General features: G+C 39.8%; 2 protein-coding genes across 3 annotated transcripts in view; one reads left to right on the top strand and one right to left on the bottom strand.

The window, feature by feature from the left end:
• The window catches only part of LNX1 (ligand of numb-protein X 1), a 74679-nt gene extending 62128 nt beyond the window's left edge, over positions 1 to 12551 (top strand). For both annotated transcript variants that reach the window (XM_005415491.1, XM_005415492.1), the window contains 4 exons: positions 2132 to 2309; positions 4164 to 4392; positions 10647 to 10805; positions 11842 to 12551. In XM_005415491.1, the coding sequence (XP_005415548.1) occupies positions 2132 to 2309; positions 4164 to 4392; positions 10647 to 10805; positions 11842 to 11977 (702 nt within the window). In that variant the 3' untranslated portion in view covers positions 11978 to 12551. The remainder of the gene's footprint in view (positions 1 to 2131; positions 2310 to 4163; positions 4393 to 10646; positions 10806 to 11841) is intronic.
• An 877-nt stretch (positions 12552 to 13428) lies between these two features.
• Positions 13429 to 23270, bottom strand: part of FIP1L1 (factor interacting with PAPOLA and CPSF1) — a gene marked incomplete at its 5' end in the record, with an annotated part of 37611 nt that continues 27769 nt past the window's right edge. The window contains 3 exons of the mRNA XM_031055704.1: positions 13429 to 13755; positions 14491 to 14628; positions 18870 to 19095. Coding sequence (XP_030911564.1) covers positions 13608 to 13755; positions 14491 to 14628; positions 18870 to 19095 — 512 coding nt within the window. The remainder of the gene's footprint in view (positions 13756 to 14490; positions 14629 to 18869; positions 19096 to 23270) is intronic.

Genomic DNA, 23270 nt, shown 5'->3' with positions numbered 1-23270 from the left:
GAAAGAGTAGCTTCAGAAGAAAATTGGTTCTTTGTGGTTCAGCATACAAGTACTACTACTTCTATAATTCTTCATTGAAATGTAGCAGGACAATTTGTTCCCAAGCAGTACTTTGAAATCTTTTCTCTCTGTGCTGATTCCTCAAAAAATAGTGATAAATCAGCTAATGCTCTAATGTTTTTGTTGTCTGAGATGGGATGTATGCTGCATAAGTAACAGGACTGCTCTCATTCAGAGCCACAAATAGAATCCCAATTTCATGTTTTGCTACAAAATTTCAGATCGCAACTTTGGGAAAATTAGTAGCCCCCTATCCCACATGTTTCAAAAAGTGGCCTTTTCCTGATGGAAAGCCATTCCTTTTCAAGGGAAAAATGGTATTTTTGCAAAACATGGATGAAACATTAAGTTTAATTTGCATAACGATAGAACTACTACGTTTAAAATATTTACACCTTAAAGACAAAGGTGAAATGTTAAAATTATCTGGAACAGAACATAAAATTTATCTGGAACAGAACATTTTCTGAAGGTTTTAAAATCTTCAGAAATTGATAGCCTTATTTGCAAGCCCTAAGCCAAATTACTCTGACATAATGCCTGTGTTCTGCATGGACCACGTCTAATATGTCCAAACAACTGTGTTTGGTTTTCTCTCAGAGACTGAGAGAATTCTTCTTTCCACTGAGCTCTTTGCCTTTTTATTTCTGGAGCTCTGTGGCAGCTACTGTTCATCTGCTCAAGCACGGAGAAATCCTTTGCTAAGCTTCTAGAAGGTCCTGTGTTCTGTTGTTAAGATTGCATCACAGAAATCTTCATGTGGAGTTAGCTACTCCAAACATACCTTTAAAAAAAAGCCCAAATCAAGGACATAGTCTGCCCTACTCCCATAAAAAAATTCTTGCCATAATCTTCCTTTGTTCCATCATTGTCACTTAGGGAGACATTGTGGATTCATCTGCTCCACTTTCCGTGCTGCTGGCCCAGGGATCAATGTAAAATGTCTTTGTGAGATGTCAGATTACTAAGAGATTAATGTGGCTTTAAATGAGTTTTATAGATTATTTTTGCATATTACAAATGTGAGGTCACATTTGTGAATGAGAAGAGTCTTTTAAATATGCATTTGAAATGTATTTAGAAGCATGCTATTGTATATGAGCCTGGAGTGGATAATGCTGCTCCTGCAAGAGGGGCTGGGATTGTCAGGAGTTGATGTCAGGAGCACTGCTTATGAAATACTTAAGGAGAGAAAAGCAATTAGCATTTAAATCCAGATTTATTTGCCTTTCAAACTCTTCTGTAAGAACTGAGTGCATGGTAAACATGACATTCAGTTCAGAGGTTTTGTTGGAGCTTGCATTACAGTGGTTCTCCATCCTGAGGGCACCTGTGGGTTTGTTGCACCCTCACTCATGCACCAGTTATTGCATGACCAGCTGTGTGTATTTAACTTTTCCTGCTCAGAGGCAGAAATATAAGGATGGATGTCCCGAATTGACCCTTCAAGCAGAAGCACTAAGAGCACCCTGGAAACTGCTGGCTCTTCACTGTAAATGTCCTTCTCTTTTCCTGAACAGAAACACTTATTCTTCAAATGTACTTCCACCCATAACTTACATAGAAACACAGATATCTGGAAGATCAAATAAAATATGTCTCTTCTAATATGTCCCCAATGGTTTCATTCCTCAAATCCAAGAAGACTATTTCTCACTAACTACAGATGATGCTCAGACTGCAAGCAGCAAGATAAGAAGCACAACCTTATAGTAAAAGATATGATGACCACTAGTGATATTATTATCAATAACTTTTTTTTTTCTTTTAAAATCAAATTCTTTATTAACATTTCAAGGATCTGATTCTATTGGCCTTAGGACTAAAACAACTCTGGTTTTCATGGAAGCAGTGCCTGACTTTAACTATTAAAGCACAGTTATCTTGGTGGTAGCTCTGACTGCAGATGCTTAAGCCCCTGAGGGAGTCCTGCCAGCCAGCAGGCCAGGTGGCTGGGAACCCTCTTGGTGTTACTTCCATGAATATTTGTTTTGATAGAAAGTGCCAAAGCTGTCAGGGAGGTCACCATGCCCACCAACTGTGTTTGTTGTTGCTATTTTCTCCATCACAGAGCACCCTTCACACTGTCACCTGTCATGAGAAGGTGGTGGCTGTCCGAAAAGATCACACGGAATCACTGGGAATGACTGTGGCAGGTGGAGCATCTAACCGGGAATGGGATTTGCCTATCTATGTGATAAGTGTGGAACCTGGAGGAGTGATCAGCAGAGACAGCAGGATAAAAACAGGTAAAAAGGGGGGATTTTCAAAGCCTGCTTTAAATCAAGAGCTTCTTTTGAAAACTGCGGGACAGTGAAAGAGCTTCACACTCTGACATCTTCAGCAATCCTATAGATTTTGGGATGTGTCAGATTAGAGGGTCTCAAGTCAGCTACCAGAAAAGGCATAATATGCAGCAGTAATCATCTCTGTGAAGTAGGATATAGGAATATTCTGGTAGGAGAAAAAAGATAAATAGCTTTTCACAGGAAAATTCTCCTAACTCTTGATACATTCATTATGCAACCTTCATGTGTCTTTAAAGTAAATTGTTTTGCTTATTTGTCATTGCATTAATGAATTTGAATTAAATATACAAGATCAAAATTCCCATTATATATGAAGCCATATTAGTACTTTGTGGCTCAACATCATGTCTGGAAATATTGGCTTCCTAACCCCATTTAGCTTCTGATGTAATAGAATGATAAAGCTAATAGTGTGAACAAGCTTTTAGAACAAGATGAGGACCATATTTTATCAGTTGGTTTTGTGGGAATAGCTGGGCAGCAGAGGAAAGATGAAACTCTCAGGTTTCAGGATGTTCCATCTTCAAGAAGGAAATCCCTCAGTAGCCTGCATCCAGCAATGACACAGCTCACCTACCCTTCATCCCCTATACTCTCCTTCAGTCCAGTTACTGCATGGAAGCTGGAGGGAAATCCTGAGTTTGAGGGAAGTGAAGGCACCCAAAAATGGGGCAGAATAGCTGCAGCCCAGTCAAATCCCAGGAGCCTGGGTCTCAGTGCCCAGCATTGGCTCACATGGGAACTCCCTCTTTGTGCCTACTCAGTGAAACCCATGTGAGAACACAACAAGAGGAGCAAAACAGCAGCTTTCCCCTTTCCTTCTGCTGGGAGATGACTGCCTCTCAGTGGGATACACTTTCCAAAATATATTCATCATGAGGCAGCATGGAAAACTCAGCCTAGTTAATTTGATAAAATTAGAAACAAATTAATATGTGATGTTATAATAGCACCATAGGCCTCTGATGTAAAGCAGCTCTTAGGCTGTTGTCCTTCTTATTGGGGACAGACAACAAGAAGAGATTAATGCTCATTTGCAGTGCCTGGACTGCCAGTGATAAATCTCTGCCTGGAGAAGCAGCCAGGCCAAGCACAGAGGGCATCCAGGGAAGCCCTGGCATAGCAGCCTGCTATGAAGGGTTGCAGAGCACTTGGCATTGAGGCTGCTTGCATGACATTAGTGATGTCTTTATTGACATCAATTACTCAATCCTGTAGTAATTGAGGTAATCTTTGCATTTTTCTCTGTGGCTGCTGTGCCTATATTATAAATAAGGCGTACAGAAAAATGGTTTGGCTTGCAGCCATTCAAACAGGCATTAATATGAAAATAATAACATGTTATTCCACAAAGCAAACTAGGAAGACCCAGTTGGAGTGGCAGTCCTCTGCTAAGGGGGAGCTGGAGAAAAAACATCAGTGAGCTGCTGGGTTTCAAGCTTAGGTTGAGTACAAATGTTGTTAGCTGGAAGCGGACTCCAGAGGCACCAGTACCAAAGCTTGTTGGTACAGCAGGACCGCAGCTGTTTGTTCAGCTCCAGATGCAGGACATGATGTGGAAAGAAACCAGGACAAATCCTCTGTCCAGCCACGCAAAGTTTCTGTGTGCAGGAATCTTCCCTCGTGCCTGTGGCATGTTTACTAGCATATGCTTTGTTAAACGATAGGAATAACAAAAAACCTCGTCAGGCAGCCAGTTCTTGGCCATGGATTTGACTCACTTGTTTGTGGAGGTGGGGAGGGGGCCCTGGAAACTCTTGCAGGATTTTTTATCATCCACTTTATTGGTCTCAGGTGACATCCTCCTGAACGTGAACGGCATTGATCTGACGGGAGTCAGCCGGAGTGAGGCCGTCGCCCTGCTGAAGAACACCAACTCCTCAGTGGTGCTCAAAGCCCTGGAGATGAGGGCATGTGAAGCCCAGGAGGAGCAGGGTCACCTACCACCCCCTGAGGACACACAAGTGACTGCTGAGAGCAGCGAGTGGTCGCCGTCCTGGGTTATGTGGCTGGGGCTGCCACGGTAAGTCCACAGATTGCAACCTCTTGCTGAAGGGGAGTGGGAGGAAAGATTTGTATTTTCTGGCAATACTTTCTTTTGGCTTGATTCATTGCACTGACATCTTAATTAAATCCAGGCTCTGTCACTGACTTGACTCTAAATACCTCCCTTTTGTAAGTGGGTATGTGTACATGGCAAAATAGACATGCAGTTCCCCTTGTGAGGGAGGATAGGATGCTGAATTGTTTCAATCTTGTAAACATATCTGGCACTTAGGGACTGAAAGGAAAATCTTACAGGGATACAGGAGCTTGCTGAACTGGAATTTAGGCTCAACCACCCTGCAGAAGGCAGATACCTCTCCTGCAACACTCAAGCTGCACAGCCCTTCTCCTTTGCCAAATCCAGCTGAATTGTTTGACTTTACCCAGATGTTGCAAAGTTCGTGCAGTTGGCCAGTATCTCCAAATCACCTCTTTTAACCCCACCCCCGCCTGAAAGAAGTCCATTTGTCACACACAGGAAGCAGCTGTGTTGTCGTTTCAGCAAGGATAACAAGAGCCACATCGGCTGTCGCTGAGCTCTCAGTGTGCGCGGTGTAATACCTACAGCTTCCAGGGCATTCCAGAAAGAATGAAATGAGGACACTGTGCATCTGTGAATATGCAAAGCTGGGATCACAGACTTGAAACTGACACTCAGGTTTAAGCAATGAAGGATTTATCTTATAAGTTCCTCTTGACTATACTCCTAACTCTGGCAGCAGTTCAGTGTCTCTCTTTTACAGGAGAGCAAGAAAAGATGGTCTGCAGAACAGGTGGGCTTTTCTCTAGGCGGTTTCAGGACTCTTCTTCATTTCCTACTCTTGCATAACAGGTTTCCCTCTTTCTAGCTGGAGCCATTTTGACCTCATTCACCTTGTGGCAAGGTCTGCTGTGAGGGCCAGATGTTTTTCAGGGCTTGGTCTGATGCTAATGACTGTATAACATGTACTGACCACTGCAAGAGCAGAAGGCAGGCTGTGTGTCTGTAACCCACAGGCAAAATGTTCCTTCTCCACTGGGGAGGACTACATCTTTATACTTGTGAAAGAAAAGCAGCAAAAAGAAAATGCAGTAAATGGATACCCATTAACTTGCTACCCCAGGCAATGGTAAATTTTGCTCGCCCAGTGTCTGAAGACAGGCAGGCCCAAGGATATCCTCATTTCTGCTAACTTCTGCACTCCTGAGCTTGAGCAGCACCATGGTGAAGGTACTAGAGCATGGGTAATGCTCTCAGTGAAGAGACACCAACAGACCAGAGGCCTTAGAGATGCTGCAATCTGCAGTGCTGAGTCTTGCCTTCTATCACCATCCATTGCTAGATGGACTGAAACAATCACACCCTGCCTATGCCACCTTCACTGGGCTGTGTAGAAAACCTGAGCTGCCTGGTCATCATCTTCTACTCACAGCTGCCTGAAGTTCCCAGTACCTTAGCATGGTAGAGGACATGAAGGACAGAGCTCCACAGTACTGCAGGCTTGCACTCAGAGCTCACATCAGTCAGCTCCACTTTGCAGTTTGGCAATAAAATGGGTTTTCCTGTTTTAGAAACAGTTTCTGAGCTCACTTTAGCCTTCCTCCTCTGAAGGCTGCATGTGTGAAGGCATTCCAGCTCTTTTCGTCTGAAGGGAAATCAGCCCCAGTGTCAGCAAGGCTGAAGACAAGAGCTCATTGTAACTCCATCCCCAGCTGTGAGGCCGTGCACAGAGCACAGCATGGCCCTTCTCCTTCAAAGAGACATGGGGACATTGGTATGCTGAGTGGGGACACTGCTCTGAACATCAGACTGGCGCCTGGGACAGGGACCAATGTGCGTTAGATGTGACAGTAACAAAGGTGCTCTGTTTTCTTATTGGCAGCTGATTGGCTGAGTAGGGGCACAAGAGGATCAGGTTTGGGATTGCTCACTAGGTATTTGCAGACCCTTCAGTCTTCCCCAGCATAATTGTGCTCACTCACTTATTGTTCTGATTCTCCTGGGCCCACATCAGATGTCTGAAAGTCCTTCAGTTGAAGTTCTCTCACAAGGATGTGTATCATGTTAACTCATTGTACTCCAGGTTGAGCATTTAACCTTTCTCTGGCTTTCAGTTTGCTTTTGGCACGGACCACATCTCACTAGGTCCCAAGATATTGTCATCAGTCTCATGACATTTTCCAGGCTGTTAGAGAAAATTATGCTCTGTCTAAATAGATGTCTGACAGGCCCATCTTGAAAAAAGTGCCTGAAGTGCAGTAATGGGGCAAAATGTCGAAGAATCACCTACTTTAATTAAAACAATTTACTAGAAGGACTGTTCCAAGATGTGTGAGTCTAAGAATGTTTGGTACAGCTAATGGAAAAGTAGAAATGTCAAAATCATTATTATGCAGGATCATGCAAAGTGCTTGGGAAGATGGGCAGGAAGGGGAAAGCCTATATGGGGCAAATTGAACAAATAGAAAAGGCAGTAAAACTGGTGGGCCAGGAACAGGCATGGTTTAAAAAAGAGGAAGCTGGATAGTAGATTATTTAAATTATTTTGAGAAGGGAAATATGTGGCTCAAGACAAGCCCTGGCAGTGCAGTGTGTGTATCTGTTCACTGTTCACAGCAAGCAAGGTGGGGTGTTCAGAGGCACCTTGACCTCACAATTTAGAATGGGATGTTCAGGCTCAAGAAACTGAGGAGAGTCTTTCCTTCTTTGTCCAAATACATGAAATTTTGAGGAAAATCCTGTGAATGGTACCATAAAATGTGCTGAGTTGAACTAAACACTAGAGCATATTGGAATATAATCCCAATATTACCGGGTTGAACGTGCCTGGGCTTGTCTGGCCCTCGCTGCCTGACCAAAGGCGGCAGCTATGGTGTTTCACCTCAGAGATACCTTTGGTTAGTTGTATGCGGCAGCTAGGCTCTTGGAACAAGTCCAGGCAACAGCTCTCAGACTCGACCTCTGATGAAGAAGCTTTAGGCGAGGCGAAGAGGAAGAAAGGAGATGCATCCGGCTAGGGGTCATAGTCCAGAGTTTATTCCTGGGCACGCAGGCCTCTGAATGTAGCGACAACCCCGACCGGATGCCGACCGCATGGTCCTGTGTCTTTTTAAGCTCAGGGCAAGGGGAAGGGGTAGGTGAGCTACCAACCAGGTAGCGGGGGGGGGCTCAGGAGACAAATGACACCTGGATGGCCCAATTGTCCCCAGGGCTGAGAGGCATCTTTTGAACTTCACCTATCAGACGACGGCTTTGCTGACCTTCTGAGATTGATGGACAGCTCTCAGCAGGAGGCAGGGAGAGGGGACAGGGGAAGTGGGAAAGCCAAGACAGGACACTGCTTCACACTGTAACAAGAGCATGCCTACAGACTTCTGCCCATGACCAATGAAGTAGAAAACAGGCTAGCATTAATAATAGTTACAAGATTCAAAGTAGATAATTGTAAATGCCTGATTTTCAATACTAGAACAGAACTCTTCATTTCCCAGGGACTGCATGAATATTACATAAATGGGTACAGTCAAGAGACACAAATATTGAGAATTAGGGAATGATACAATTTTTCTGGATGAAGTTGGTAGCAGCAGAATCAGACAAGTTATCTGATTCCTTGCACCAAAGCTCAGACTTGGAAAAGCCATCTTGCTAATTTAACATTGGTGGATCTCACTCAAATTTTGTCCTTTTCTTGTGAGATCTTAGAATTGGGTTCTCCCACTTTTGTATGTCTTAATAATACATAAACAGCTCCTCTGTTCTTTCTGTAGTACGATCCAATATGTGGTGGTTATAAAATACATGCACATGTGCATCTGACATCTGTCAAAACTTGGCCTGCACGCAAGCGGAGGGGCTGCGGGCTGGGCGGCGGGAGGAAACAGTGATGCAGGACCTTAAGCATTCTCGCCCCAAGACTTATTTCAGGGTAGCTAATTTAATTGTTTGTTGTTTAGGAAGACAGAACTCCTTTATTGGTAGAGGGACATGTTGTTGTGAAGCATGCACAAAAAAAATAACAGGGAACAGCTGGCAAAGAGCATTTCCCCAGCTCTGTGATGCTGCTTCTACCCTTGCTTGTTCTCCTGCTCTCCTTTCTTTGCTCTCCTCACATTTCCTTCCCTCAGCTAGTACTTAGAATACTTTTTAGATCGTCCTGTCATAACATTTACAAACATTAGTACTTCACACAAGTGCTTTTCTTCATCTGTAAAGTGAGATGAGAAAGAGACAAGGTGGCTAAAGTCATTCAGCAAACCTGGGGTAGAACAAGACGTAAAACATGAAATTAGGACAGAAACACCTCCAAAGTAACTCAATCTGGCCTGTAGGACGCTGGTGGAAACAATTCTCAAATATTACTTACTTGGCTGCCATTTGTGTACTGTAATGGGGAAGGAGGAGGGAGTTACCCTTTTCATAGCTGTTAGTGCTGAAATCCTCCTGCAGTTGGGCTGGTTTTCATTCCTAGAGCATAAGGCTACTTGTGCTTTATGAAAATCAGCCGGGAATTGTACATTTAACTACTTGAAAGCGGGCACTGTTAAATTCCTCATGCATCAGTAACTGATGCTTTGTTGTAGTACTGCTCAGGATAGGACCCTGTGGCTAGATACTATACATCCCCAAATCTTGTATCTGAGGCAGGTTCACACATAAATTATTCCTTATCCTCATCTTTTGGAATATTTAGTGATAAAGGCTGAAGAGTCTGAGCTGCTCTCTTCCAAGGAGATGGTTCTCCTTAGACCAGTTGCAGTTTAGTGAGTGTAGCACTGGGCAGCAGAGACCTTTGCCCCAAAATCAGCACTGAATTACAGCACTAATGACTGAATCCTGGCCCTGCTTGGTCATGACCTTGATAAGTACCATTAAACATAGAGGGTTTAAGTGATTTTGCACGTTGAAGAAGTCCACAGACGGTAAAGTAATGATGCCTGACTGCTCAGGAAGAAGCAAGTGTCACCTGTTTCTTACATTAGCAACCAGTGAATTCTTGTGCAGATATTGCATACCTACCATCCTGGCAGCAGGTGAATATTTGTATGCCCTGGGGGACTAATCTAGTATTATGCTGTGAAAGACAGCAAATGCACTATTTAAAACACAATTTTTAAAACACTAGGCATATCAATCCTTAAGAAAAAGGCTATTTATCCTCCTATAGAAGTGTCAGATGCTTCTTAGAAACCTAAAAAGTCTCTCAATAGAGCTTGTAACAGTTGCCTGCTGTAGGTCAGCCTATATTTTAAGCTTTGGAGTAGCAAATACATTTTTAGTCATTCAGAAATTTCAGTCATTCCTGGGGACATCACTAATGATAAGATGGTAAAGTACTATGGACAGAAATTTTTATCACGCGCTCTCTAACATATGGAATTAATTTGGTTAAAAAAAAAGGAAACCAATTAATGTACTCAGAGCATTAGGGAACATTTAAGAGTCTAATAGCACTATTCTTAGTTTTCCCCTATTCCTATTTCCCCCTATTTTGGAACCTAAGCTTTGATGAACATAACATACAGTATCATAAAATACATTCAAGAGACAAATAGAGGGAGAAGCAGATTTCAGATCTCTTAAAATCCTGTGTTAATCATGACAGTAAGGACAAGCTATCTTCTTGAGAGCAGACTCAGAACTCTAAAGCACTGACTCACATGGATAAGATTCTCTCGTCTTCCATGCTGTGACTTATCAGATTACTCAACAAGAGAAGCTCAGGATCCCTAATTCTACGAATACCTGTCTTCATGTAATCTGTCATTTTTGTAGTTCATTCCATTGGCCTTAAAATTATTTCACTTTGACATGCACCACAGTATTAAGTGTCTGAGCACTTTGACCTAATTAATCACATACAGGCTCATATCTGGAAGATAAACAAGTCATGGGGGTGTACAAGGTAGAAGAAATACAGCTTTTTGAATTGCTGATTTACAAACATTAAATCCAGGCTTTTCTCCATCACATCAACCGCATTTGCATAGATTTCTACCCTATTAAAAAAACTAATTTAATACTTAGGCCCAAGACTAATTTTACTTTTGGGATAACTGGTTATCTGGTTGTAACAGGAAAGCAGTACTACAGAAACAGAAGAGAAGTGTAGGTGTTTATACAGTGGAAATACGGCACTAGTTTAACTCTTAAGAAAGTGTATGGGTCCATGAAAAGGCAGATTCATTATTAGTGGTTCATCAGAATCTAAAGTTAACTATAAGACATTTAATTAAACTGGTTTATTTCAGATATTTGTACAGCTGCAAAGAAATTGTATTACGAAGAAATACATCTGGAAGTCTTGGCTTCAGCATCGTAGGAGGTTATGAAGAACATACTGGGAACAAACCATTCTTTATCAAATCCATTGTTGGGGGAACACCAGCATATAATGACGGCAGAATTAGGTAATTATTACTAGCTAAAAAAACTAGCATTTATGTAAGTTCTTCTGGTTAACCTGTGGGAGTTTTTAAAAAACATGTTTTCACTAAGGCAGTGGCAGGGACGGGGGGAAGGACTCACTGATACAGAAGTAACTCTGGGAGATATGGAAACAGGACACAAGTATCCTGAAGTTTAACAGATCTGCTTTCATAGCAGAATGTTTTTAGATATCTAGCAATCTACTAGGATGTGAGTAAGTTAAAAGAAGAGTCAATTTGATCTCTGGGGTGGAACAAAGCATGCCAGCACAGAGATTTCCCACATCTCCAGTTCTAAACACCCCAACCAAACACCTTCCCTGCAAACACCAATACACTTGAAGAGAGTAAATGTACAATCATGGCACAAACTTACATCAATTAACAAGGCTTAAAAGATACAGTTGTTCGGAACACAGATCATTCTAGTATCTAAAGAGGGCCTACAAGAAAGCTAGATAGGGACTTTTTACAAGGGTATGCAGTGCTAGGACAAGGGACAATGGCTTTAAACTGAAATACAGTAGTTTTAGACCAGATATTAAAAAGAAATTATTTAATGTGAGGGTGGTGAGACACTGGAACACGTTGCCCAGAATTGTGGATGCCTCCTCCTCCTTATTCAGTGACAGGCTGGCTGGGACTTTGAGCAACCTGGTCTAGTAGAAGGTGTCCCTGGCCAGAGCAAGGATTGGAACTGGATTATCTTTGAATTCCCTTCAACTGAAGCCCTTCTATCATTCTGTGATGATAAATTACCAGAATGAATGTCAGAAGAACTATATCATGTTTTCTTTCAAATATGTTGAATTAATTATAAATTTGTAAGAAACCCAAACAAGTGAAGTATTTTCACCTGCTTTATCCCCTTATTCATGAACAGTAGTTAGCCAGAGAAGGAGCCATAATACTCATTTCTACCCCTTGCCCCAGCTTAAAGGATGTGCTTTAGCATTTGAAAACACTTAAGATAAGAGGTCACCTTGTTTAATTGTTGTCTTGCATTTATTTTTTTCAGATGCGGTGACATCCTCATTGCTGTCAATGGCAGGAACACATCAGGAATGATGCATTCCTGCTTGGCAAGGATGCTCAAAGAACTAAAAGGAAAAATTACTCTCACAATTGTGTCCTGGCCTGGCACATTTTTATAAAACAAGTCTTCATGGAGAGTGTGACGAGTATCTTAACATGGGGAAAACATTTTAAAAAAAGGAACACCACTCTTTGCTTTTTTGGGGAGTAAAGTATGTATTTATAAAGAAAAGGTTTGTGAAATTTCAACCTGCATGTCAAGAAAAGTCAAGTTTAGGCAAAGCAGTGACACCCATCAGAAAATCACTTCAGAGTGATCCAAGCTGCAGACTTAAGTCCTTCCTTCCCTGTATTCTTAAGGGTTTTTTGTTGTTTTTTTATACATACCTATGTATCTATTTAATGCATTATAATAATAATAATGAAATTTAAGGAGCAACAGCTTCTGCTCACCCACTTTATTTTGTTTTACAAAAAGAAAACCTTGAATAACTTATGGAGGTATTTCTTGCAATTTTTCTAGTTGCAATAATCAGGTGAAGGTTTTTATCCAACACATTAATAGCACTTTGATTATGTGTACCTTTTCATGGTCAGCATGAAGCTGGTATTTTCAAGACTTTCAAGTACTGTTTGTTAGTCTGTAAAACTGTGAATGAAATTTCTAAAAGAATTAAAAATAATTGTAACTGTGTACTGGTACAGACATTATTTTCATTCAAAACCAAATTACCTCGTTTCCCTGGTTTGTTCTGATACTATTAAATCTGGGATTTTTATATAAAATATTGCTTTTAAGGAAATATACTGCACCCTGCTAATGCCATCAAGTAAGTCTTTTGAATAGCAGTAAAATTTTTTGGGACTGCCTTATCAATCACACTTGATACTGTTCTGCATGAAGTAAATCTGAAAGTGATGATGGTCTTATGTGTCTTGTAAAATAGTCCTTTGTCTTTCTCTGCAAATTACTCATGTTCCACAGTCTTGTTTTTATCTCACAAGCTTGCAGTGGGAAGAGGATATGTTTGTTAATCTTTATCATGTTAAGGGCAGCTGTTCCCCTAGAACAAAGACTAAAATGAACTCTCTCTTAAGCCACTGAAAAGCAGCAGGGACGATTATCCAGCTTAATTCATCTTTATGCACCCACACAAACCAGACATAATTACCACGTGTATCATCACCATGCTCAGTGTTCCATTCAACTACGAACAATCGGCACCTTTCCCACTTTCCCTAGTTTTTTTTTTGCTTCACGTTATTACAAGGCTTTTGAAGAGCCTGCAGTTCCTGTGTGTCCCTGTAGTAAAGAATGACCTTTCCAAATAAGTCTCCAAAAGCTATGCTAAACCCACACTGTTCCAGATGTTGGGTATATAATAAAATGAATGCACACTGTTTCTAAAGTCAGTAGAAGAATGACCTTCCCGTTGGCTTATGAAAAAAGGAGACAATTTAATACAAAGAATTTAAGCCCTACTTATATTGTAAGAGCATAAGCCTTTAGATGTAAGATGTTTTTTCACTGTTTCACTGTTTCTTAAAAGACAAAGTCAGTCCAAGAATCTTAACATGAAAAATTCGTTCTTTTATTTTCAAAAAAAAAACCAAAGTAACCTTTGATTTCAAACTAACAGAACAAGATTAAGAGCAAATTATTATAATTCCCAGAAAAATAACAAGATTTATAGTAATCTATTTCTGGCACTAATATATATGCAAGTAGGCAAAAAAAATCACACAAGCCTATTCCACAGGGGCAGCTTCAGTGTTTTCCTGTTCAGGAGCAGGTTCACCACTGGCTTCTTTTCCTTCTTTGCTTCTTTTGGACTTCTTGTGTTTGTGCCTTCTGTGGCTATCCCCTTCTTCACTGTCGTGACGACGTCTGCTGTTACTAAATAGAGAGAAAACATGCCTCAAACACTTGACACTTCAGGCCCTATTTCATTACAAAGTACCAAAAAAACAGCTTCTGCATTCATATTTGAAAACTGGCATCTGCTCCCAACTCAGAGTTTTTGCATGTCAGTGCAGAACTGAATTTTTCCTGGAATGGAACATACATCTATCCATCCTGTACTTTTTTGGGGAAAAATAGAATTTTTAACATATAACATTTGTAACCCATATTCTAATAGCAAGACTGTTAACAATGTCATGCACCTACTGGCATTCCTTAATAATTTCACATTCTTGTTGACCCATTTTCTGGACTTAACTTTTATTTCTAACTTAAAATGGATCAGGTAGAACAGTTTCTATCAAGTGACTATGAGGATTATTTTACTTACTGAGAAAGACTTTTGAGTTGTTCTGTTCATGCTGCTGAATGTCAGCTTCATTCCATCCCTTTCTGACTCACCATTTTTACCCTTCTTTCCCCAGTGTCCTAATTTCTGTTCACATACTGACTGTCACTCAATATGAGGTTGCCCAGGGTCAGTATTGCTTCTTGTCTGTCCATGTTTTATACGGCAGACTTGCTCCAAGTAGCACATTCAAGTGTTTACAGTCTTTCCACAAAACTCCTGTTTGTTTGGGGTTCTTTGAAAAGTTTACTTTTTTTTTTTTTCCTTTGTTTTAAACTGGGCAAGTCTTTCATATCCTATTAAAAAAAGAGAAATCAAACCTTCGAGATGACTTGTGTCGAGTCTCTTCTTTCTCTCTGTGCCTCCTGTCTCTGTGTCTGTCTTCTTTCTCTCTGCTTGTCCTATGGCGGTCGTAGCCCCTCTCTGCATAGTCTCTGTATCTGTAGCGTTCTTCATCACTGATTCAGAAAGAAGAGATTTTTCAGGACAGTAAGACCAAGGAGTATAACAATAACAAGCTAAATGTCAAGAAAATCTCAATATTGGAAAATCTTAATATTGCTTCTAGTATCTACATGAGTTCCAGTGCTTAAAGGACAATAAAATTCTTCATGTTATACGCTAGACTTGTGCAGTCAATGCAGTTTTGAAAGGAAGTTGTTCATTAAAAATGAAAGAAAAAAGAGTACAACAGTGCCCCATTAAGTTTATATAGGAGTTACCAAGCTGTTAGCTTGAACCTGTATCTAACTGTGAAGGAAATACAATCCTACATAAACTTCAGTAATGTTTTCGGATCAGTGTTTGAAACATTCAACACATCAGCACACTTTTGGACTATTATACAATTTGGGTAAATTAAAATTAGATTTTGGTACAGTTATCTATTTCCTTACACTCGCTTCAAGAAAGGAAACACAAAGTACAACGAGTGAAATATACTAAATGTTTTGGGCTGCTTTTGAAATTTTTTTTTCTCCAGTGCTAGTGCTGTCTCTACTTCTCTCTTGGATTGCCATGAAATGCTGCCCTGCCACAATGTTGGTAAAAACCCCTAAATATCACAGGTTAGACAAGAATTCAAAGGCTTTACTTAAAAACATATTTTCATATTTTGACTTGATGAAAAGGGCAGTTCTAAGAGTTTACTGAAATCTAAAAAAAAACCCAATAAACCCCACTGTCCATTGTTAGCCAACACAAGTCAAACACTACATTAGCATAGCTTAAAAAGGCATGATCATTTCCTCATTTCTCTACTAAGAAAATCCTACCCAGCATAATTTAAGAGTGCAACTTCAATACAGATAACCTTAGTGTAATTATTAATACATCATATGAAGTCTTCTCTAACCATAGCTTGGGAGATCCCCACCAAGTACTAAAGAAAGGCACAATGTAGCCAGTCTTTCTGAAGCAGTAAAATCAGTAACAATGTAGATACTGCTGATCTAATGACAGGCAAGTGTTTCTTGTCTCTGCCAACATATACCATGTAAGAAAGTATCTTCCTCAGGTACCTGCAGCAGCAGAACAGATCAGACAGATCACACAGGGAGAACAGCTTCAACCCTAAAGAGATTTCTCATGTCCTGGAGCAGTGAGAACTGAGATCAACCCCATTTTATCTGCCACAGCTTGGATCCTCTGGCCATTTCCCAAGTGAGGATATTACATTAATGATTATTACAACTACGCATAAAAATTCAGTGAGAAGGGGGAACACCTGAAGCAACAGCACTAGTCTTTTTATGAAAACCTGTATGATTACATCATTAAGCAAATGTCAGAAATTAGTAATTTAAGACACTGTAGAGAAACATTAGCCACTCAGTAGAAAATTCTGCTTTTTTGAGGGACATGAAAAATATTCACACATCAAAACCAGGAAAACTGCAGCTACAACTACTGAACTCAAAATTATGATTTGCCACTGAGTAATATAACTTCATTGACTTTACAATGCATTTATAACATCAGATCTGAGAGTAATCTGATCGAATCGTGAAAAGCACATTTGTGATCAAATGGCACAAAAACTGAGGTTGGAAGGCATGAGTGGAGGCCATCAGGACCAAACTCCAGCTAAAGCAGGGCCATCAGGACTAGCTGACCAGTTCCATGTCCAGATAGCTTCAAGGTATCTCCATGGATAGAGACTCCCCAGCCTCTCTGTGCAACTGCAGCTTCCTCCCATATTTCATATTGCTTCACAAAACTAATATTTTGCTGATCAGTATCTAATTAAAAAGTTAAAACTTGAATGCCTACCACTAACTTCTGATAAGCTTGCCATGAGAAACAGGATGGCTTCTTGTAGACTTACAGCTTGGTTTCAAAGAGATACAAAGCCCTTAATGGTAACTCACACTCTGCATTTGTTCCATTACTAGAGTGTTATTTAAAATACTCTAGAAAAGGTTAAAAATATTACTGATACTCCCTTTTAAACCTTATTTTGGCAAACTATTAAAGAACCATGACAGCTTGTAAGTGTGTCTGATGAAAATAAACAACTTCTCTAAGTAAAGCAAAAAATCAGTTTGCCAAGACCAGTGTATTGGGAGCTTTCAGGAACACTCTAATGCTGCTCAATGCTTTTGACCTTTATTGCACACTGATCGTGGAGTCTTGTTCAGTTTGTTGACCACCAGGACACCAAATCCTGTAAAGCTGCAATCCAGCCAGGCACACTCTCATCTGCTCTTCTCCATGAGATTATTAAATTCCAGGAACTTAGAAACACAGTTGCTGGGGTTTGTTTTTCTGTTTTTTTTTAATTTTTCAAATTGCTGAGGAAGAACCACAATACAGTAACAGATCAATCAAATTCCAATGTCTACATTTTTAGTGGTAACTAATTGACTTGAAACTACCAAAATAAAAACAAAACAACAAAACCCCAAACAAACAAAGTCCCAACCTTTGCAGAAGGGAAACAATCCAAAAATAATGGATCTTCTCAAGGGGACAGAGTGAGATGCATTGTAAAAATGCACACTTTTCTCTGAGGATAGCAGGGTAAAAGCAGAACAGAATATAAAGACAGCTGAAAGTTCATTTTTAAACCACATTTTGGTTATAATAGAATAAAAATAATCCTATTTTCCTATAATTTTAAGAAATGTTGTAACAAAACCACACACTATTCGTCTGGAAAATAACTGCTAAAAGCATTGAAATCCGTAATTTCTGAGCAGTAAAATGATAACCTGATGCTTACTACAAACTCCACCAAAGTACCACTTGATCAAAGTTTTAACAAAGGGAATATAAATAAAAGCTATGAATGTGTGCAGTCTTTAAAATAGTTCATGTTCTCTTCCTCACAGTTCCATTCATTTTATTTTCATAAGTGCACAGAATTGAAAATAAACCTTCTTAAGAAATATTATATCTGCATGTTCTTTCTTAAGCCTCTCACACCTCTTCTGTGATTCCCAAACCAACTTATCCTAGTTAAGGGCCTCCCATTTTCTTATACAGCCATGTGGCAACAGCTTTGCTACAGATGGTGGATAATTTAGTCACATAAAAAAGTCGAGGCCTGCTCTTCCCCCTCCTTTACAGATAACTCTGGCAGCAGCACAGAGATTTCTTGAGGCCTGGAAGCTATTAAGGTTCATTTCAAGCACCCTTGAATGACCAGGGCTCTTTCTGGCTTTCAATCAAGCTGTCTGAGAAACAGATGTTTAGATAGGTCTTCAGCCCTCATGAACGACCCTAGATTGAAGCACATGCCCACAGGAGAGGACATCACCGCACCAGCATACATGGAAAATCCCCCAGCCTGCACCCAGTTTGGGTCTTCAGCTGACAATCATCATGCAAAAATGTCATCTCTCAACCGCAGAAATGTTGACTCTCAGCGCTCTCCCTTTGGCTTAAAACCATTAGTAAAAACAATCTGCCTAATCGCTAACATATATATTCTGCAAAAATTTAAACTTAACAATGAACACTGAGAAAAGCATCAGATATTTACCCCAAAAAGCTTAGCATATAACAAGCAGAGGAAATTTAGAAAAATCTGGCTAACCAATAGACCTCTGTTCTATGGAGTCATAGTGAGCTCAACATTAAATGCTTTGTGCTTGAGCACATGAACCACAGAACAGTTGCAGTTTTTTTTTTAAAAGCAATTAGAAAGCTGAATAAATTTATCTGACATGATTTTCATAATCTAAATCAAAATTAAAGTTCTTGACCTTGAAATAATAGTTTTAAATAAGAGAGGAGAGATTATTATCCAGCCATTTTTAACAACCATATTAATAATTTTAGGAGGTATTTATTACCATTAATTAAGGTCAAACGTTGCAACACATTGCTCTTAGTACCAAACTGGCAACTAAAATTAATCTATAGTACTTCTATAGATTTTTCGGTAGATTTTTTCTAAACCTACTGATGTCAAAAAGAGATGAATATTTCAGATATTCTCAAGACTTAAATCACCTTTAACCTGTAAAGCACTATGACCAATTTGGATGTATACTGTCCTTTTTTTCCTGCTTCTGTTTTACATGTGGAAATTTAGAATTACAGTTTCCAAGAGAAAAGGGCAAAGGTGAGTAAGCCACACCACCCAGCTCTTTGGAACATGCAGCAGAACACTAAAGTTGAACTTTGAAGTACCCTGTTAACAGAGACAAGGGTTTTGAGCAGAGTTCCAGCATGTTTAGGACACTGCACTGACCTGTTGAATGCACTTGAAGACGGACTGTGATCTCGGTCCCTTTCCCTGTCTCTGGTACGGTCCCGATCTCTGTCTCGGTCCCGGTCCCGGTCGCGATCCCGATCTCGGGATCTCTCCCTCTCACGTTCCCTATCCTTCTCTCTTCGTGCATAGTAATCCCACTGTTTGCTGGTGTCCAGAAGACTAGACCACGAAGGTGCAGAACCTGCAGGGTGTGGAAAGGTGACTAAAGAAAGAGATGTAGTTATTAGAAAGAATAAAATCAAATATCATATGGAAACTAATGCGTGAAAACACATTTGTCAGTTTCCTCCAATTACATTTTTTAATCTTCCCCTTTCACTTAATGCTAAGCAAACACTGAATTTTTTCCATGATTATTACAAAAACTTCTGGCACTCATTTAAATACTTCTTATGAGGATGTACAAAACCATATCTCAAAGACTGTCTAAACACTTTTGGGGGAAAAAAAAATTGTGCAAATACTTGCTCAAAGAATCTGATTCTATGTGGTCAAATGGCTTTATTTTTGGAGAACAACAAAACAAAAACAATTGGAAAACAGAACTGCCTTTGAAACTCAAGTGCTCTGAAAATATAGTTCAGAAAAAGGACACTTCCAACCTTGTAGTTAAATGCTATTATTTTTATCTCTTGTACTTTAAAATCATTGTATTTAAAATACAATGTTAGCTATGAAGTTGTCATTCACTAATTTATATTCTATACTATGCTTTGTCATACTTTTCTGATTACAGATGTAAAAGAAGCTTAGGAAATAAATTCACTCTAGGGAGAAGAAATAATGCTCCCACTTGTGCTCTGTAAGATAACATTTATGAATACTCAGCACAAACACTAATACCACTAAAATGTAACCGTTTAAGAAAATCAAGCATAGTCTTAATCTAGAAGTGACATGTTAAGATGTTAAGAAGGAAGTCTTAACACTATCTCCCGACCTTTTTTAGATAGCTAGCAATGGGGAGAAGGAATGCTTCTCCACTGCTTTTTGCCAACTTCAGTGTAATACAGAACTGCTGTATTTAATGCCCCAATTGTTCTGTCCTGCCCTCCCTCGCCAGAAGTCCCATGAACGCATCCTGTAAAGGAAAAACAAGGGCTGAGTATTTAGCTGGAAACAGCACTCTCTAGCGGACTTACAGTACTGAGGACTTCTCCCTTTCTGCTTATCTGCCTTGCTAGCTTTCCTAACTTTCAATAAATCGTTTGTTTTGAGCTCCACTTCATCATCTATAACACGAGAACAATATTTACTTGACTTCATGGTGTCACAAAGAGATTAACAGTACAATTAACATAAATATCTACTGAACAATGTAAAGTGCGTTACTGGTGCTGTATTTAATACTGTTGGGTTATAAAACCAGTGGCTTCTGCTGACAGCTATGTTCAGACTGCCTTGCCTGTAACGTCTGGGTATGCCTGCCCCAGAAAGCTTTGGCAGAAGCTTAAGAGAGCAGTTTGCCAAGCATCCAGAGGAGGAATACAAAAGACCTTTAGAGCAGGCAGTGGAGCACGAAAAAACACTTCATTGTTAAAATACATTTTCAATGAAAAGTATTATAATTCCTTAAAAAAGCATTTATACAAGGTTTTGCCTCTAATAAAATGCTTGACACTGTTTAACTTCAGGTCTACAAGCAAAATGAAGGGTTAACAGATAAAAATGTCCTAATACAATATTATGCTGCTCATTTGCTGCCAAGACCTGAAAGTCGTTGAAGGAAAGCAGCCAGAAATAGCAAAAAAACCAGCTGGACTTAAAAGACTGCTAATTTCCTTGATTTGCCACTATGTCAACAACACATGTATGGTACATGAGACACTTGCTGTCAGTGAATTCTGATCTAAAGTTTAAACTTAAACTTAACTTTAAATGTATACTACAAACCAATTATTAATGGTAGTACAAACTTCTACAATAAATTTTGGGATACTCCATCATGTCTTGAGTAGCTCTCATCAGACAGAAGTATTTCTCCCCAGTAACATGAGATAAAACAGTAATTTGACACACTACACATTTTTATATCTAGATTTTCACCAGGAATTATTCACAACACACAAGAAGCTTACTTTCTAGTATGAACTGGTGTTCTGCTTTTACTACATTGAATGAAATAATTTGTCACTTCTACATGGATTATTTATTTGTCATATTTCTACATGGATTATTCCAATAATTTCTACAAGAAGGAAGACACCTCAAAAACTCTGATTTTAACTCTGATTTTATTTTTAAAACAGGAAAAGAGCTTTGAATAATTACTAGTTTTGGAGACATGAGCCCAGTTTTGGAGATACTTTAAAAACTTAAAGCTTCACGGCATAAAGCAAACTATATAATACTTCTTGCTTGTGCCTCAAAAAATACTGACTCTTAAACTGTTTCTGTAATGCTAAATGCCTTGCAAGTTCCTAAGATTTAAAGAACATTTAGAGCACAGACCAGAGAACTACTTGAGGAAAAAGCAAACAAGCATATGATAGAAGGCACTTCAGTGGCTGATTACAGGCAGCTCAAGCAAAGCCAAAGATATGATGGCAGACGTAGCACTGAATTGTGAAAGGATTTAAGGGCAAGTGGACTAAACCACATTGATGTGGTGGAAGAGCACAAAAACAAAACAGACATTCTTGAAGTTATAAGTTATTAATTTACTATGTAACCTTCCTAAAGGGTCTGCAATGGGAAACCCAACTGACAGCAAGAGAAGATACACCAAAGCATGAGCTGAGGAATTTGAATAGGCAGAAGGGCTAGTACCTCAATCAAGACTGGTACTTTTTGCAATGTGTTCCATTTGCACATCCTCCCCTGCAATTTTGACAAAGCTAGGAAATGCACAGACTGTCAAAGAAGACAACAGGTAGGAGATTCAGTGCTATCATCCAAAGCAACTATTAAATAAATATACTTAGTGACTGTAAGTTGCAGTGATATCTGTACCCTGCTCTGCTGTGGAGCTCTCAATGTCCCCAAGTTCTGATTCACAGAGAGCACTGCTAAACATTGACCAGTGATCACACTGCACTACAGGGACTGTGACAGTATGATGTTGACTAGGAAAACATTTTTCACTAAGAGATAAGCAACAGTGATAAAATGCCACTGGGTCTCTACAGATTGAAAAATCCCTATGACACAGACAGCTTTGAGACAGACAATTGCTTTGTGCAGCAAATATGAAAGCTTTTGCTGCAATAGAGATACAAGATACACTGGAAGCACATGGGGAAGATAGGAGTGGACTGTGCTCCTTGGTCTCCATAATCATATAAAGGCAAACAATATTTTAATCCTGCTGCAGACGTTAAAATTCAGTGCTGGCAAGATCAAGGTAACAGTCATCCTTTAGGACTGGTGCTGCAACAACACAAGCATGCCATCATCTCTAAAGGTCAACATGAAACTTCGAAATATTCTTATGTCCCTGACAATATTTGACAGAATAGAAAATTCTAACAAAGAGACACCAAAGTGAAAAACATTCTACACTGGAGACTATGTAAAAGATGCCACATACATACATTAGTATGTATGTGTACGACTGCTTTCCTTATGATACTCAGCATGTACTCAGTTGTACATCTCAGGTTTTACCTTTTTGCTAAAACACAATTAAATTACTGCTAAAAAAGAAGTCTGTGTAAAGCTGATATTTATGAATTCTTGTCCAAGAATTCTTGAAAACACACCAAGCTTCCAATGCATGAAAGCAAACATTTGATAACTGATGAGGATCCTTACAATGTCAAAAGTACTACTTGTTACTCTATGAACTGCTACAACTTCAAGAAATTGCGAGCCATTACAAAATGTCACTTGGTATATCCATGCTCAAAACTTCAGAACATTTGGGAAAGAGATTTGCTGAATATTTGATCTATGCTGAACATCACACATCTCAGAAATGGACTAAACTTCCCCTACAATTTCTCCTCTCACCAGCTAGAGCTCAAAGGAACAAGGAGCAAGGCAACAGAATTCAACTGAAACAAAAGGCACCAGGCATGGGGCAGGATGGCAGATGTGCTGAAGGTAGAGGGTAGTGACTGTCAATATGCAAGGTCCTGCACTAGGGTGAGGGCAGTCTTCAATGTCAGTACAAACTGGTGATGAACTGATTCAAAGCAACCCTGCAGAGAAGGGCTTGGGGATACTGGTGGGCAAAAATTAAACATGAGCCAGCAGTGTGACTTTGCAGCCCAGGAAGCCATTTGTATCCTGGCTGCATCAAAAGGAAGAGTGGCCAACAGGTTTGTGAGAGGTGGTTCTTGGGACTCCAGTACAGCAAAGATACGTTATAGCAGGTCCAGAGGAGGCCCACAAAAAATTTTCAGAGAGCTGGAACATCTCTCCTATGTTGTTCAG

The sequence above is a fragment of the Geospiza fortis genome, unplaced genomic scaffold (assembly GCF_000277835.1).
Source record: "Geospiza fortis unplaced genomic scaffold, GeoFor_1.0 scaffold40, whole genome shotgun sequence".
Classification (NCBI taxonomy): Eukaryota; Metazoa; Chordata; class Aves; order Passeriformes; family Thraupidae; genus Geospiza; species Geospiza fortis.
The sequence above is the reverse complement of the archived record's forward strand: the minus strand, read 5'-3'. Positions and strand labels throughout refer to the sequence as shown.